This window comes from Eretmochelys imbricata, chromosome 1 (genome assembly GCF_965152235.1).
Source record: "Eretmochelys imbricata isolate rEreImb1 chromosome 1, rEreImb1.hap1, whole genome shotgun sequence".
NCBI lineage: Eukaryota > Metazoa > Chordata > Testudines > Cheloniidae > Eretmochelys > Eretmochelys imbricata.
Genome location: NC_135572.1, coordinates 165,808,953 through 165,825,322, shown reverse-complemented (window position 1 = coordinate 165,825,322; position 16,370 = coordinate 165,808,953). Strand labels below are relative to the sequence as shown.

Sequence of the window (16,370 nt, the reverse complement as noted above, 5' to 3'; positions counted from 1 at the left end):
GAGTCAGAGCCCATGAACCCAGAGCAAGCCCAGAAATGTTTGGGGTTGCCTGCTGTTTTAACCATTGGAGGGGGGCAGGACATGTCGTACAAGGCTGAGGTGTCTCTGCCAAATGATTTGAGTCACGGAGCCAAGTTACATAGAATAGAAAATGTTGAAAGGGCTGAGGAGGGTAATGGGGATAGGAACCGATTGCACCTATGCCAGGGGTTCTCACACTGGGGGTCGCGACCCCTCAGGGGGTCATGAGGTTATTACATGGGGGGTCATGAGCTGTCAGCCTCCACCCCAAACCCCACTTTGCCTCCAGCATTTATAATGATAAATGTATTTAAAAGTGTTTTTAATTTATAAGGGGAGGTCACACTCAGAGGCTTGCTGTGTGAAAGGGAACACCAGTACAAAAGTTTGAGAACCACTGACCTATGTAAATCTAAAATGGGGCCTTACCTGTGTGTGGGAATGGGTGGGGGCGGGAGGAGGTTCTCTCAACAGCTGAGCAGTACCTTTCTAGAGAGCCTGAGTCTGGACAGCATAGATCTGTGGATATGGAAGAATTAGGCCAAAACTGCTTTTGTCCAGCCCTGAGACAGGGTGTTTAAGAGACTGCTGAGAGTGAAGCTGAAATGGGGAATATGGCTGCAGGGATAGTGCTAATTGAGCCTGTGTGACGACATGAGCATGTAAGAGCTGTGTGTGTTGTTGTGTGGTTCTGATTTGTTTTCTTTAAAAACAAACTTTACTCACAAAAAACCCACACACCTAAAAAACACCCTAAGACCTATTTTGTCAGCTTCAAAGTCAGCAGGAAGGGGGATACAGTAATAGTCAAGGTTGCAGTGCATGATGGTTTACTGTTTAATAATGTAAGAAGATCCTGTAGTGCTCTATTTCAATTAGAAACGGGAAAATAAAAACCCAAAGCAGCCCTGTTGTGTAGACAGGGTTTTCACCCACAGCTGTGGGGGTGCATAAATTCATCATGTACCCTAATCAAGTATATATTAAGAACTGAAGTATCAAAATAACATGCTAACTACAGATGTTAAAGTTCGATTGAAACAAAAGGTGCTTGGCGATGTCTTATTTATTTATTGGTGACCATCTCGTTACAATAGAAAGCATCTTGGTCGGAATAGCTGCTGGACTGACAGGTATATTGTATAATTCTGAATATACCTGATATCTAGCTGTGTCTGTGTGTATAAATAAACACACACACACTTTATTGTAGTGTGATCCATTTAGTGGGGAAACAGCAATTTCAAGCAGTAATTCACCAGAGCAAGGCAAAATTCCATTTTAACAGTGCATATGTTTTATATTGTTTTTAAACAGGGCTGTACGTGTGTTTCTCTAAACATGCAGTTTAAACAGTTAAGGAATATTATCATCTTAAATGTTGTTGATCATTAGGCCGAAGACCTAAATACAAGTGTGTAGGAGGGCGGGGGGAGAAATAGAAGAAACAGATACCAGTGTGCCTTTATTCTCCAGTGTGCAAAGGGCATGCAAGCTCTTTTTAAAAAATGGATGAACACCATCTGCCACTGAGGGAGCAACCAGCAGGTCTAGACAAAGGTAAGATGTGCTGGTAAGTCACAGTGAATTGCAGGATGACTACAAACCTAAATCCCCAACCTTGAGGGAGAGGGTGCCCGCCTCCAGAGAGGTGATGGCTGGAGGCCTGAGACCAACAGAGGAGTCCTTGAGCAGACCACAGGAGGCAGAGGTGTAGTTAATCTCAGCACTGTCATTTATAGTGGCAGTGTGTGCAATTTGTGACCATGGTGAATTACCAGTAAGTGCTAAGAGCAGCAAAAGCAAATATTGTAGAAGGAAAAATGTGTCTTGTAGCCTTTTCAGGAAAAGGCTAGTGAAAAGAGACAGCAAAATGAGTTATGAACAGCTGAAGAAAAAAGCCAGCAGAGGGAGATGGAGCTCTTGGAAGCTGACAAAGGCAGAGTTTGCTGACCTATGTATATTTTGAAAACCAGAAAAGCAACGATGGTCCAGAACTGTAAGGGACACAAGCATCACTGTTTCTGAACTCCATGTGGGGGAAGTTTTGACAGAGATCAAACTTACTCACTAGGAGATCCCTTGTGAACTCTGAGTACACACATTTAAGCAGAAGGTTTCTTTGCCATGTGTCAGTTTAATGTTCAGATCCATGCCTTCAACAAGTTTATCTTAAAAAGAGGTAACTGTAGAGCTGCTCGGGCAGCTATCTTCCTGCTCTGAGCTGACAGGTTCATCCACCTCCTCAACCCTCTGTTCTTGCCCTTCAGCTCTGCTTCATATTCTTCAGATGTGTCTTTGTAAAACAGGCTTGTGGAAAATTGTGTGGCAAGGGTGTTGTCACTGTAATTGAGCACCGATGCTGTAAAGGCTCTGTAAGGCTAACTAATATTGCTCTGGCTTATAAGACTATCTCCCAGAGTGACAGCCTGCTGGTTGAAAATGGAGGCCTTGAGGTAATTTACTAGTCCCACCTTGGGCCCCTCATTGGTTTGTAAAAGATGGAATCAATCTTGCAACAGAAAGATACAGTAATGTATTTAAATCCATATAACCTATCCAATTCCTGGCAAAAAAGTCAAGCAGGGAGCTTCTGCAATGGCTGATAAGAGATGGTGCTTAATGGTATATATTTTTTTTCTATGCTGGTCTGCAAGGGGGATATTTAGAATCATTCTAGTTTGAATTTGATGCATTCTTCAGCCTGATAGTGAACAAAAGTCATGTTGATTTAAAATCTTTTACCAGGTGAGGAGTGCCTTCCGTTCGCACTAGCTTCCTCTTGGCCTTTCACTTCTGGCTAACCCAGCATTTCAAAGCCTCTGAGCTTTGTTCATATAATCCACTAATTCAGGTATGGGTGATTAATAGCCTTACTATAGGAAGAAATGCCCTTTCTTAGCCCACAAAGGTGATTTCAAAAGGCTTGTTGGGTGATGCTGTTTCAGATTGTATTTCCACTAACTCTACCTCCCAGGCCCCTGGGAGATTACAATATAGTTAGTTAAAACTGCATAAATTCAAACTAGGGGTTTGTGGAAAATCCCCAAAGCTGGCATCACTGTGTTGATGTAAAAGTCACCACAGCTCTTTTCTCCTTGTACAACTAGAAGGTTGGAGAGTTGAGATGAGGCTTCCAACCACCTCTTAAATTTAGTGGGCTGACCCAACTATTTAACCAGAAACCATTTTTTCTCCCCCTCCCCTTTCCCAGCTCAAACTTTTTCAACCCTGTAAAACCTATCTTGTTCAGGTTTAACTTTTTTGGTAATTCTTGAGACCAAAAAGAATTGGTCTTGTCCTTGTAATCTTTTAAAGCCCTAGACAGGCCTCCATCCCTTGATTAAGGCTTCATCCCCTATGAATATTTCATCAGTAAACATCCGTTGATAACCTTTTTCAATGCTTCTGGCTTTATATAGCCTCATGGGGCCTGTTTCTGAAAGGGGACCCAGACTGTTTTATTTTAAAAACTGTCCCCATAAACCATTTTTCACAGTACCTGCATTTGCAGGATTTACCTCAGCCAGTCTGGTACAGAGAATTCTGTGAATATTTTGGCTGTAATGCTTGATAAGCTCCAGTAACATCACTATAGAGAGAGGTGGTGTGGGCTGTAAATATCCTCCCTCTTCAGGTTCTGTTAAATCGTTCTGCCATCCCAATGAAACCAAAGGATCAGCCATATGCTGCTTTCACAAATTGTTTAAAAGTTCTTTCCCCGGCTCAGGCGGTAGTCTTTGGAGAACGTACCCATCACCAACAACAGTTTGAAAGGTCTTCAGAAATTTTACCACCTGTCTTGTTTTTTAAGCCTAAGGTTTATCACTCTTAAGAGGGACTTAAAACCACTGTCATTTGGAGACTTGCTGCATATCCACCTGCTCTGCCTACCCTTGTGTATCCACATCTGAAATAGTTTGTTCCCTTTTAAACAGAGAATGTTTTAAAATAGTTTCTGCCCTTAATGAAAGCAAAAGAATCTAAGGAAAATATTTAAATGACACCCCTTTAACGTTGCTTTTTCTCAACTTTATTAGAATTGGATTTGAAATAACTGAGCAGTTGAAATTGTAACGCAGAAAGAACAGGAGGATGTCAACACAGGCTGGTAACCAACGTTTGGTGTCACTTAATGTATTAGTGACAGGAGGTTTCTGGTTTTTTTTTAAAAACTATGTAGGAGCAACTGAAGGAAGGTGCCTCTAGCTTGTGGGAAAAACAGATTTAAGTAAACTGTATAGTGACTAACATGTTTGCAGCTGCTAAAAACATTTAAAAAAAAAAGGGGGGCTTGTACAGAGGTAAGAGTTCAGCCATAATAAAAACATTCAAATATGCTTCTGAGAATAAAAAAACATTGGAGGGAAGAGGGGTAGGTAGTGAGAATAAAAAACATCAATCAATATTATTCTAGCTTAAACAGATGTTCCCAGAATTCCTGAATCTGGCTGTGACAGGATTGGTAAAGAATTTCATATAGGATTATGAGCACTGACAAGCATCTCATTCCCAATTCTACATTGGAAAAAAAAACAAAACCCCTCTGACTCTAAACTTGCTTACCTCTAGTGGACTATAGGTATGAAATGAGGACCCTAAAGTCAGACCCACTTACCCACAGGTAAGTGTTCATCAGGAGTTTCATTCTGTAAGTCATCTGGTGGATCACAGGTTCCACCTCTAGAGTTACTTGATATGTTGAGTACAGACCAGGTGCAATACTCCATGAAAAATACAATTTGCAGGAGCAAAATCCACTTCAACATTTTCTTTAAAGAAAGATTTTGTTATGAGGGCCACTTCCTTCCTTCCGGTGTGGCCAGAGCAATGCTGATCCATTACCACCACAGTAGCACCCACTTTCACCTCCATTCTATTGGTACTAACAGTTGTCCTGAAAAGACTTTTCACAGCCTCTGTCAACAGGCTCTTTTGCTACAATTGTGTCAAACAATTCAGGGACTAATACTGACTAATAAGCTTCAACTACTATGATCCTTTCATAGGGAAAGCCAGAGATGCTCAAATCTCTGATTCTTTGGCTATGCTAGTCTAAGACTACCAAAAGTAGAATAAAAAGTGTGAAATTATGGACAGAGGTCAGTGGAAAAAGCCATCATCATTGATGTGGTAGCTGATAGTGAGAGCTATGGTAGTCTTAAAAAAAAAAAAAATTAAAATCCCCTCCCTTCCCATTTTTGGCTTTCTCAGTCTTTACTTTGGAGCAGTAGCACTTGAGAATTTGGAGATCCTGCTGGAATGCCATGGGAAACATTACACTAAAATACACTCGATGAACAGAATAAAAGTAACTGTCCAGTTGCTAAGTTCTGCCTTCTGAATTATTGTCATTAGAACTTTAGTACTGTTGTTCCATCACTACAGCCAAGAGTCTTCTCAATTCCGCTGTTCTAAATTCCAGGTGATCTTGCCACTTTCTCCTAGGCACACTGCCTTACTGGCCACCAGTTGCAAGGCAGCAGGGAAGGCTCTGTGCTCCGCTTCTTTTACTCTTTCTGACAAGGTCTCCTCTGTGTCTCCAATCTCCACGGGAACTGCCTCTTGAAAAATTATAGCTCCAGCATCAACTTCCTCCTGAAAAAAGAAAATCAGAATACTGTAAACTGAAAGAGGGGGAAGAGAAGACATACACGTAGGACAGTTATTTGCTCTGGTTACCTTATACATAAGTGGTACCTACTTTCTGTGATATGTGAGGACTACAGAAAATACAATGGGGTCATACCTTGGTCTGCAGGGAACTGATGGGAGTCTGTTTCCAAGAATAGAAGCATGTAGGTCAGGGTGAATGCCGTGAAAACATCTGACATTTCTGTGAGGCTGAGGAATAGCGTCCCACAGAAAGCAGTGAAAGCCATGGCACTTAAGCCATATAAAACTGGACTAGACAAAATGCAGGTATATTTACAACAGAGAATTATCTTGCATTGACAAGGAGATGGATTAAGTGAGCCAAAAGACTTTTCCACCTCTAAACTATTTATTTCCCACGTGATCAGTAATGTTCCCTGCTGTCTATGAATTGTCTCTCAGGGATTCCTTCACTTGTGGAAATGCCACAATGATATACTATGGAGGGACAGAACCACATCCGTGTCTGGAAGAACCGAACTCCTTGCCTCCTCCCATGCCACAGTGCTGGCAAGAGTAAGAAAATAGATTTCTTATGCAGCTATAGGAGTGGGAGGATGATTTCAAGCATTTAATGAGGGAGCTACGTCCTGCTACTTTCAATCCTGATAAGTAAATGGGGGAGGGGGGGGGGAATCTTGCTTCTAAACTAATTGAATTGTGCAAATGCATTCTCCACAAATGGTGAGAAGTCAAGGCTCATCAACCCTATGGAGTTCATAACATACTTCTAAGATACCAGGGAGGGAGAGGTTAACTTGTAAATAAATTTTTCAGTTAATCGTCAAGAGAGGACAGAGGCATTTTAACAGGGGTCCAGCTGAGCAATGTTTTCTGTGGAAGCCAACTCTTCCAAAAGCCCCAGCCTCTCCTAGCATCATACAGGCCTACCACTGCTAGTTGAATGATCCAAAAAAAAATTTTTTACATGTTTTTAGCAGCTGCAAACATGTTAGTCACTGTACAGTTTACTTAAATCTGTTATTCCCACAAGCTAGAGGCACCTTCCTTCAGTTGCTCCTACATGGTTTTAAAATAAAAAACAGAAACCTCCTGTCACTAATACGCTAAGTGACACCAAATGTTGGTTGCCAGCCTGTGTGTTGACATCCTCCTGCTCTTTCTGCATTACAACAGTTTCAACTGCTCAGTTATTTCAAATCCAATTCTAATAAAGTTGAGAAAAAGCAACGTTAAAGGGATGTCATTTAAATATTTTCCTTCGATTCTTTTGCTTTCATTAAGGGCAGAAACTATTTTAAGACATTCTGTGTTTAAAAGGGAGCAAACTATTGTTTCAGATGTGGATACACAAGGGTAGGCAGAGCAGGTGGATATGCAGCAAGTCTCCAAATGACAGTGGTTTTAAGTCCCTCTTAAGGGTGATAAGCCTTAGGCTTAAAAAGCAAGACAGGTGTCAAAACAGAAATATCAGCATCAGGAAATTAGGTGTCCAGGTCTTCTGAATTTCTTATGGGAAGTCAAGAGCTGGGCCTAAGACCGTTGCTTATCCTGCTCAAAGCAGGTCTTGACAACATGGTGGCAATATTGCCAACTCCAAGTGTTAAAAGAAAAAAAATTATGACTTTTACAAAATTAATGTAGTTAGGGTTCTTTTCTTTGCCTGCAGGGGTGTGGGCTTTTAGGTTAAAGTCACTCCACAGTTTCAAGCTTTTCTCTGCAAGCATGAGGGCTGGAACAATTTTTTTTTGGGGGGGTAACGAAAGCGGAGATTCTCAGGCGTCCCTTGATTCCAACAACTGGAGCTTTAAGGAGAACACTAAACAGGGTGAGGCTCATGATCAAAACATAGGACTTGGAAACACGGTAGTGGGTAAAGATGTTGCTGATCACCAAGGCCTTGCTTGTGCTAGCGCTCCCACTGATATGACAACTGGTGGAGCAACACTACTGTTACCAATGGTAGGAAGCTGCACAGAAAAAGCAAGCGTAGATAAAGCCTGAATTCTAGTATAGTATTTATTTCCAATTCCCCCAATGCACAACATTCTAAAGAATTCCGCTCACTGTACATCTAACCATTTCCACAAACGAAGAGGAAAAGCAGAGATCATTTTGACACGGGTATTATTCCAACCAAGATTATTCACTGCAAATTTTTCAGAGCTGCCCATTGCTGTTAGAAATGGCGTACTTACAGCTACAAAGTGCACAGTACAGCCACTGATTCGGACTCCAGCTTGTAATACCAATTTATGGGCATTTGCTCCTTTAAAAGAAGGTAGTAAAGATGGATGAATATTCAGTATTTTTCCTAGAAAAGAATAAATGAAATCATCATTATCTCTTAGCTCTCAGCCCTCGTTTCACAAGTTTAAACAAGTAAATGCCTCCTTACTAACCAGAATGCAAAATGCTCATAAATGCCATGTCACGGCAGCCCAAAACTCATCAGGAATCTATGTTCTACCCGATCAGGGTTGGGAACAATAAAACATTTGCACATACATAGTACACTTCTCCCAAGAATCTCTGCCCTGACTATCGTTTATTTATAGCTCCTTCTTTTTGGTGGTGTTCTCTTCCCCGGTGTCATGGTTTGTTCTTCATCTGACTACAGACACATTCCTATTGCTCATAGTCCTTAATACCCACTCAAGTTAGTGACTTAAAATATTGGCCCATGGTTGCAGGGAGTGTCACACAAGCTTCCATGAAAGTGGTGAGATTTCTGCCTAGGTTAGTCTCCTAGCCCCTAAGGACTGTTCAGTCTTAACAGAAGGAACTGCTGCCTACACAGGAGCATCCCCCTGCCCGTCCAAAAAGCAGAAGCTTGTGTGACACTCCCTGGCCTCCTCAAAACTCAGGATTAAGGTGGCCCCCTTCTCCATGATAGTAGGGTTTAAAAGGGGCTGGCAGGGGCATTAGGAACCAATTTTGCTTTCTCACAGCAGACTGAAGAGCTCCCTACTCACCAGCCGCTAAGGCTGACACAAGGGGTGACCTTTCATCATGTTAACAAGGTTGTATGTTTGGTGTGATGGCTGGTTTCTGGATGCTCTAAAAGGTCCCTTGGACTGATTCTTGTTCACATGTTCAGGGTCACTTCAATTGCTTTGCTTGGGGTTAGGAAAGAATTTCTATCCCTGGCCCCACAAAACCATTAGCTGAGGTGGTGGAGGGGTTTTTTTGTTTGTCTTCCCTCCCCTTTTTCTGTAGCAACTGAAGTTAAGGGTGAAAGCTATGCACCTGAGAGCAGTGGGAGCATGTCAGATAAAGACACCCTGATGGGAACTTCAGCTTAAGAGCAACAGGTGTGTAGGTGACCTATCTGAGAGGTTCATTTTCATAACACAAAAAGGCGACATATAACCTAGGACTCTAGTTTTGGGGCGATCCCATCATAGTAGAAATCACTTGTAGTGGCCTCCTGTCCTGAAACTTGGGCACAGGTTTGGGAACAGGGGAGGCTAAGGAAAGGAATCGATAGCACAGAGCCGGGGAAGACATTACTACCTTGTGCAGATATTGTGCAGGGCATCCCATGAATAAGCATGTTTCTCCCCATTATTGGCTTGGTTGGGGATTTCCGAGCATATCATGTTAAAATCCTAGGCACATGATGAGTACTCAGGCCTTACACTTATTTGGGACCAGAGGGACGACTAAATGACATTGCAGCTTGAGCTATTTCGATAAATGCTACAGCCTCAGCCTTTGAACAAACTATCAGCATCTCATGGCTTATTCCTGCATCGTCCCAATCGTCATCACCAATGATGGGATCAGCAACCGGTTGGTTGGTTAGCTAATGATACACAACTGGTGTGTCACTTAAACTGCTTTAAGTTTCTAACTCCCCGTGCAACCAAAGAGGGTGCTTTAGTTGCAGTTTTGGGGAGAGGGAAGGTTTCTGTTCCAACCATAGGTGACAGGTATCATAGGCTGGGGGAGGCTATGCCTCCCCAAACTGCCTGGTGTGGTCCTGCCCATGCTCCGCCCCCAGACTCCCTCCTGCAGTTCCCAGCGCTTTGCCCCGGCCCAGGCTGGCTGGGGCTGGCTGGCTTGCCTCCCGCAGGGACTCAGGGCAGCTGGTGCTGGGCCTGGGCCTGCAGTGCCTGCCTGGCACTCAGACTGTGCCACCAGGCCCTTTGGGGCTGGCCACCCAGCGCACTAGTGCTGGGGGTGCTGCGGCCACGCCACCTGGCCGCCCGGTGCTGGGCTGGGGGCCGTGGTGGGGGTGCTCTGGGCTCCTGCGGGGGAGGGGAGGCAACAGTGGAGGGGGAGGAACATTGGGCACAACGGGTGGGGCCAGGGGCTAGCCTCCCCCAATGGCCAGGTCACCGGCCACCCATGGTTCCAACCTTCAGCAGTTTTGTACCTTCTTAAAAAATCCAGAATATAGTTGATAAAGGTTTTACTATTTCAAGTGGTCAATCATCTATGTGCACTTGGCTTGTTTTCTCTATATGTTTGCCAGACGAAATACAATGGTTAATTGCAGCTGCAAAATGTCTCCTGTTATGTTTAGAAGTATGTCTTAAAATAGTGTATTTACCATCCCACTTTTTGACAAAGGGACCAGACAAAATCCGCATAAATCCTGCAAGACAGATCAGTTCAACTGAGAATTCTTCAAGGACTTTATCAACTGCATTATCAAATTCTGTGCGACTTCCATACAATTTATGGTCAATTACCTACAATATCCAAAAAAGGAGAGAAACAGACATGAATGTGGGATTAACTGACTCTCTCATAAAACAAGAACATGCTGAAATACTACGCTGTGATCAAATAAAAATCTAAAACTCCATATATGACCAAAGAACGGTGTCCAGATACAACAAGGATGGGCACTTTAGAAATGCACGTAAGTAACCGTAGATCAAATCCTATAGTTTTCAACTCAGACCATATTCAGCCAAACTCATGTTGAAAGCAGTGGCAGTTTTGCCTGCTTAAACTCAGTTTAAGGCTACAGGATTTGGACCATTAACAATTAATTATTAATAATATCCTGAAAATTATAACAAGCACCCTAACTCTTAGACTGGCTTAACCAGCTTCAGCTGATATGAAGCCTTAAAACAATCTACAGGGTTTAAACCCATGCAAACCTTAGATCAGTTTAAATTGCAAACAAGATTCTCCCCTCCCCCGACCCATTTACAAAACTTAACATAGGACACCACAAAAGGCCAGAGGGCTAATTATAGTCATGTTAAGAAGGAACAGCTGGGTAAGGATGTACAAGGATGAGGATTGCTCCAGTTAAAGTTTTCCTTGCTAAGGTCACACATGCCATATTTAAATGTGAATAATTTTAAAATGAAACTACCAAAACTATTTTCTTAAAATATCCATAGCTTTAAAATAATGAGGCCTGTTAAATACCAATGAAATGTACCAAAAACAACTAAGTTTAAAGTCAGCACATTAGGTTTGAAAAGTTTATGCTAAATTGGCTGTGCAGTTGTTCAGTGCATTGGCAGTGTGGTTGAGTGGATAGGGCTGGACTGGCTTCTATTATTGCTTTGCTACTGACCTATTGTGTAACCCTTGACAAGTCACTTCACCTCTGTGAGGCTCTGATTCCCTTCCCACTCTGTCTTATCCATTTAGATTGTGAGCTCTTCAGGACAGACACAGTCTCTTAGGGTAGGATCCACAAAACACTCGCCGATCCCTGGAGACCTCTAAGCTCACTCGGCACTTATGTTTTTCAGGTCAAAAAAGGTCCCTGGGTGTCTCAGGCTCTGGGCAGGCGCACTGCTGCTTCCCTCTAGGCATCTGGACACCTATCTCCTGCTCCTCTAGAGTGATTCACGACCCAGAAAATAAGTGACTGAACGCCTAAGTCACAAGCGGGGTCCAGTGCTGTAGGCAACCTCTGAGCATGCCCCCACACCAAGTGTGGTTCAAAATCTGGCTGAGGAGGAAGCAGCGGTGATGCCATGCACCTGATGACTTTTAGCCCAGTGGTTAGAGCACTTGCTCAGGATGTGGGAAACCCTAGTTCAATTCCCTCCTCTCGAAGGGCAGGGGGGAGGATTTGAACAGGGGACTCACACTTCTCAAGAAAGTGCTATAACCCCTGAGCTATGGGATGTTCTGTTGTGAAGCTCTCTCCACCTCTCGTGTTGAAGCTTTTCCACTGTAGATAAATAATTAAAATGATTGGAGCACAAGGACTGGACCCCAGGTCTCCTCCCTCCCTCCCTCCCCAGCAAATGTCCTAATCGCTGGACTCCAGAATCATTCCTACTCTCAATCTGGCCCCAGGATTGTCCTCCTATAAATAGTCATTCGGCCAGAGAATGAGAACGCACGAGAATGATGCTGTAAGTCCAGTGGTTAGGGCACCCATCAGGGAAGTGGGGGACTGACTCAGGGCCCAGTGCCCCTGCTCCAATCACTCTTGCATTGTTTATCCAATGGGGAACACCTTCCACAAGAAAGGTAGAGTGCCCTGCATCAGATGATCCCATCACTTAGTGGTTAGAACACTCTTCTGAGAGGCGGGAGTCCCCCTTTCAAATCCTTGCTCCCCCTTTGCCACAGAGATGGGGACTGAATGTGGGGCTCCCACTTCCCAGGTAGAGTGCTCTAACGATTGGGCTAAAAGCTATAAGGTGTGCACCGCCACTTCCTTCCCCTCCCCCCATTTCATGTGGAATGAGTCAAGTGCCTACATCATTCCTGCAAGAAACCCCTTAGGCACCTAAGGTGCCTGACTCTACATGGCTGGTTCTCATCCGTGGATCTCTAAGTAGACCTTGATGCCTCCCTGCAGCCTGGACTTAGGTGCCTGTCTTCAAGAGAGGTGAGGGGCTTAGCTCTTGTCAGCTTCTCCCACTGGCTAGCTTAGACAGCTCCCCACCTAATATGCTGGCTTTTGCAGATTGTGTTCTGAGGTGCCTTTCTCTCCCTATGCATTGGATAGGGAGCCTCAGTGCCTAAAAGACAGTTACCTGTTCCGTAACTGGCGTTCTTCGAGATGTGTTGCTCAGGTCCATTCCGTATTAGGTGTGTGTACTTGCCACATGCACTGGTGCCAGAAGTTTTCCCTCAGCAGTATCCTCGGGGACCAGCTCTGGCACCCTCTGGAGTGGTGCCTACATGGCGCGGTATAACGGGCCCTGCTGGTTCCCTCCTCTGCTCCTTCTTAGCGGAAACTCCAGCAGTGGGGAAGGAGGGCGGGTCGCGGAATGGACACGAACAACACATCTTGAAGAACAGCAGTTATGGAACAGGTAACGGTCTTTTCTTCTTCGAGTGCTTGCTCATGTCCATTCTATATTAAGTGATTCCCAAGCAGTACCCCTGGAGGTAGGAAGGCGTTCATGGACGTGTTGATTGCAACACAGCTCTGCCAAACCCAGCGTCATCTCTGGCCTGCTGAGTGATGGCATAATGCACTGTGAATGTGTGAACAGAGGACCACATCGCAGCTCTGCACATGTCCTGGATAGGGACGTGCGCCAGGAAGGCTACTGAAAACACCTGCGTCTCGTCAAGTGGGCTCTGACAATCGGCGGCAATGGAACCCCTGCCAGGTCATAACAGGCCCTTATGCATGAGGTGATCCAACTGGAAATCCTCTGCGAGGACACCGGAAGGCCCTTCATCTTATCCGCTGTAGCGATGAAGAATTGAGTCGATTTATGGAAAGCTTGGTACGTTCTAAGTAGAAAGTCAAGGCCCTCCGGACTTCCAGGATGAAAGACGCCTCTCTTCACTGGTCTTGTGCGGTTTGGGACAGAACACTAGGAGGAAGATGTCCTCGTTCATATGGAAGGTAGAGACCACCTTTGGCAGGAAGGCTGGGGGGGGCCGCAACTGAACCTTATCTTTGTAGAAGACCGTGTACGGAGGTTCTGAGGTCAAGGCTTTAATTTCTGAGACCTGTCTTGCTGACGTCACTGCCAAAGGAACATGACCTTCGATGACAGATGGGAAAGGGAGTAGGAACCTAGTGGCTCAAAGGGCGGGCCAGTGAGCCTAGAGAGGACCAAATTAAGATCCCACTGCAGGACAGGGGCCTGTACCTGCGGGAAGAGTCTCTCAAGTCCCCTCAGGAATCTGACCATTATGTCAAGGGAAAACACTGTCTGTCCTCAGATTGGCGGGTGAAAAGCAGAGATGGCCACGAGATGAATGCTAATAGAAGAGAGTGTGCCAGGCCCTCGTTCCTCAAATGGAGCAGGTAATCCAGGACAGCCTGTATGGAGGAACACGGGGGAGAGATGTCCTCTTTGGACGCCCAGTGGGAAAACCTCGTCCACTTGGCCAGGTAAGTCAGTATAGTTGAGGGCTTCCTACATCCCAGGAGGACCTGTTGGACCCCTTCCGAACAGGTCTGTTCCTCCAGGTTCAGGCACGCAGCATCCACACCGAGAGGTGGAGGGACCCGAGGTTGGGGTGTAGGAGTCGACCGTGGTCCTGTGACAGCAGGTCCGGTGGGTTGGGCAGGGGCCAGGGAGGGGCTGCCGACAGGCTCATAAGCGTGCCGAACCAGTGCTGGCGAGGCCACACTGGAGTGATCGTGATAACCTGCGCTCTCTCTCTCGGTCTTCGCCAGGGCCCTGCTGATGAGCGGAATCGGAGGGAATGCGTACGTCAGGCTCCCTGACCATGACAGGAGGAAGGCATTGGAGAGGGAGTCCTTGCTCAGACCTTGCAGAGAACAAAACTGGTGGCACTTCCTGTTCTGTCTGGTAGCGAACAGGCCCACTTGCAGAGTTCCCAACCTCTGGAAGATCATGCAGGCTACCTCTGGATGGAGCGACCACTCATGGTGAGAGAAGTCCCTGGTGAGCTGGTCTGCCAGTGTATTCCTGATGCCGGGAAGGTGACAAGCTTCCAGGTGGATTTTGTGGCTGATGCAGAAGTCCCACAGATGGAGCGCTTCCTGACAGAGAGATGACGAGCGCGCTCCTCCTTGCCTGTTGATGTAGAACATCGAGGCTGTGTTGTCTGTCAGGACTTGTATCACCTTGCCTGACAGGTGTGGCAAGACGACTTCACACGCCAGCCAGACTGCTCAGAGCTCTTAGACGTTTACATGCAACCGCATTTCGTCTGGGGACCGCATCCCCTGAGTCTGGAGGATGCTGATATGCGCCCCACAGCCAAGGCCTGAGATGTCCAACACCAACTCTATGGAGTGTGGAGGGCTGTTGAATGGAACCCCTTCCAGGACTGTTCTGCGGTCGGTCCACCATCGCAGCAAGAGAAGTATCGCCTGGGGAATGGTAACTATCTTTTCCAAGGGGTCTTGGCGACTGGGAATAGACTGTCGCCAGCCATTGTTGCAGGGGTCGCATCCGGAGCCTGGCGTAGCGGACCACATAAGTGCACGCTGCCATGTGGCCCAGAAAGCGCAGACAGACCCTGGCCATAGTCAAAGGGAGAGCGGAGATTTCCGTGATTTGATTAGTCAACGTGTGGAACCTTTCCAGTGGCAGGAGCGCTCTGGCACAGGTAGAGTCGAGGACTGCTCCGATGAACTCTATCCTCTACACTGGCGCTATCGACTTTTTGTCATTCACCAGTAGGCCCAGACAGCGGCACATGGCTTGAAGCACCGCGACATCCCTTTGGACTTGAGACCTGGAGCTGCACTTGATGAGCCAGTCATCCAGGTTCAGGTAGATCTGGATACCCCAGCGCCTGAGGTAAGCCGCTGCCACCGACATGCACTTGATAAACACTCTTGGTGCTGTCGCCAGGCCGAATGGCAGGACCACAAGCTGGTAGTGGTGGGGCCCCACTGTAAACTGGAGGAAGAGTCTGTGTCCTTGAAAGATCGCTATGTGTACGTATGTGTCCTTCAAGTTGAGAGCAGCATACCGGATCCAGGGAGGGGATAACAGAAGCCAGGGAAACCGTGCGGAACTTTAGCTTCTTTAGGTACTTCTTGAGGTCTCGCAGATCCAGGATAGGCCGCAGACCGCCCTTGGCCTTTGGGATTAAAAAGTACCAGGAATAGAACCCCTTGTTCATGTACTCGCAAGGAACTTCTTCCATCGCACCCAGCTGTAGCAACCCCTTTACCTCCTGGGTGAGGAGACTCTCGTGAGAGGGGTCCCTAAAGAGGGAGAGGGAAGGCAGGTGGGAAGCAGGGGTAGAAAAGAACTGGAGAGTATAACCCTGTTCCACTGTGCTGAGGACCCATCAACCTGAGAGGGAAAGGTGGTTAGAGAACACTGGGAAAGATGGATCTGGGGACTAGTTTGGTAGGTTGCCCTCGGGTGCACCCTCAAAATGATTTGGCCCCCTGCTTATTCTGGGTCCAGCCCAACTGGGCAGAGGGTGGCTTAGATGGCACTTGTAGCCCTTGGCTCATTTCCCCTGGCCCTGTGGCTGCTGTGGTTTGAACCGCTTACGCGCTGGGGCTGGGGCGTAGAGACCCAGAGTCTTCAGCGTGATGCAGGAGTCCTTGAGGCCATGCAATTTGCTGTCTGTTCACTCCGCAAATAGGGCCCGGCCATTGGAGGGCAGGTCCTGCATTGACTGCTGGGCCTCAGTGGACAACCCAGAGAGGAGCAGCCAGGAGGCTTGCCGCGTGCAGATAGCAGAAGCCATGGTGCGAGCAGCAGCATCAGCAGTGTCTGACGCCGCCTGGAGGGCCACCCTGGCCGCGGTTGTGCTCTCATTGAGGATTGCCCAAAACTCCTTTTTGGAAGCCTCAGGGAGCGACCCTTCGAACTTGGCCATGGCTTGCCACA

The 16,370-nt window shown here is 46.3% G+C and overlaps 1 protein-coding gene across 2 annotated transcripts in view; it reads right to left on the bottom strand.

The window, feature by feature from the left end:
* Positions 1-3,958: 3,958 nt before the first annotated feature.
* GART (phosphoribosylglycinamide formyltransferase, phosphoribosylglycinamide synthetase, phosphoribosylaminoimidazole synthetase) overlaps positions 3,959-16,370 on the bottom strand; it is a 60,339-nt gene continuing 47,927 nt past the window's right edge. For both annotated transcript variants that reach the window (XM_077819099.1, XM_077819107.1), the window contains 3 exons: positions 10,196-10,337; positions 7,836-7,951; positions 3,959-5,619 (listed from right to left, as the gene is read on the bottom strand). In XM_077819099.1, the coding sequence (XP_077675225.1) occupies positions 5,422-5,619; positions 7,836-7,951; positions 10,196-10,337 (456 nt within the window). In that variant the 3' untranslated portion in view covers positions 3,959-5,421. The remainder of the gene's footprint in view (positions 5,620-7,835; positions 7,952-10,195; positions 10,338-16,370) is intronic.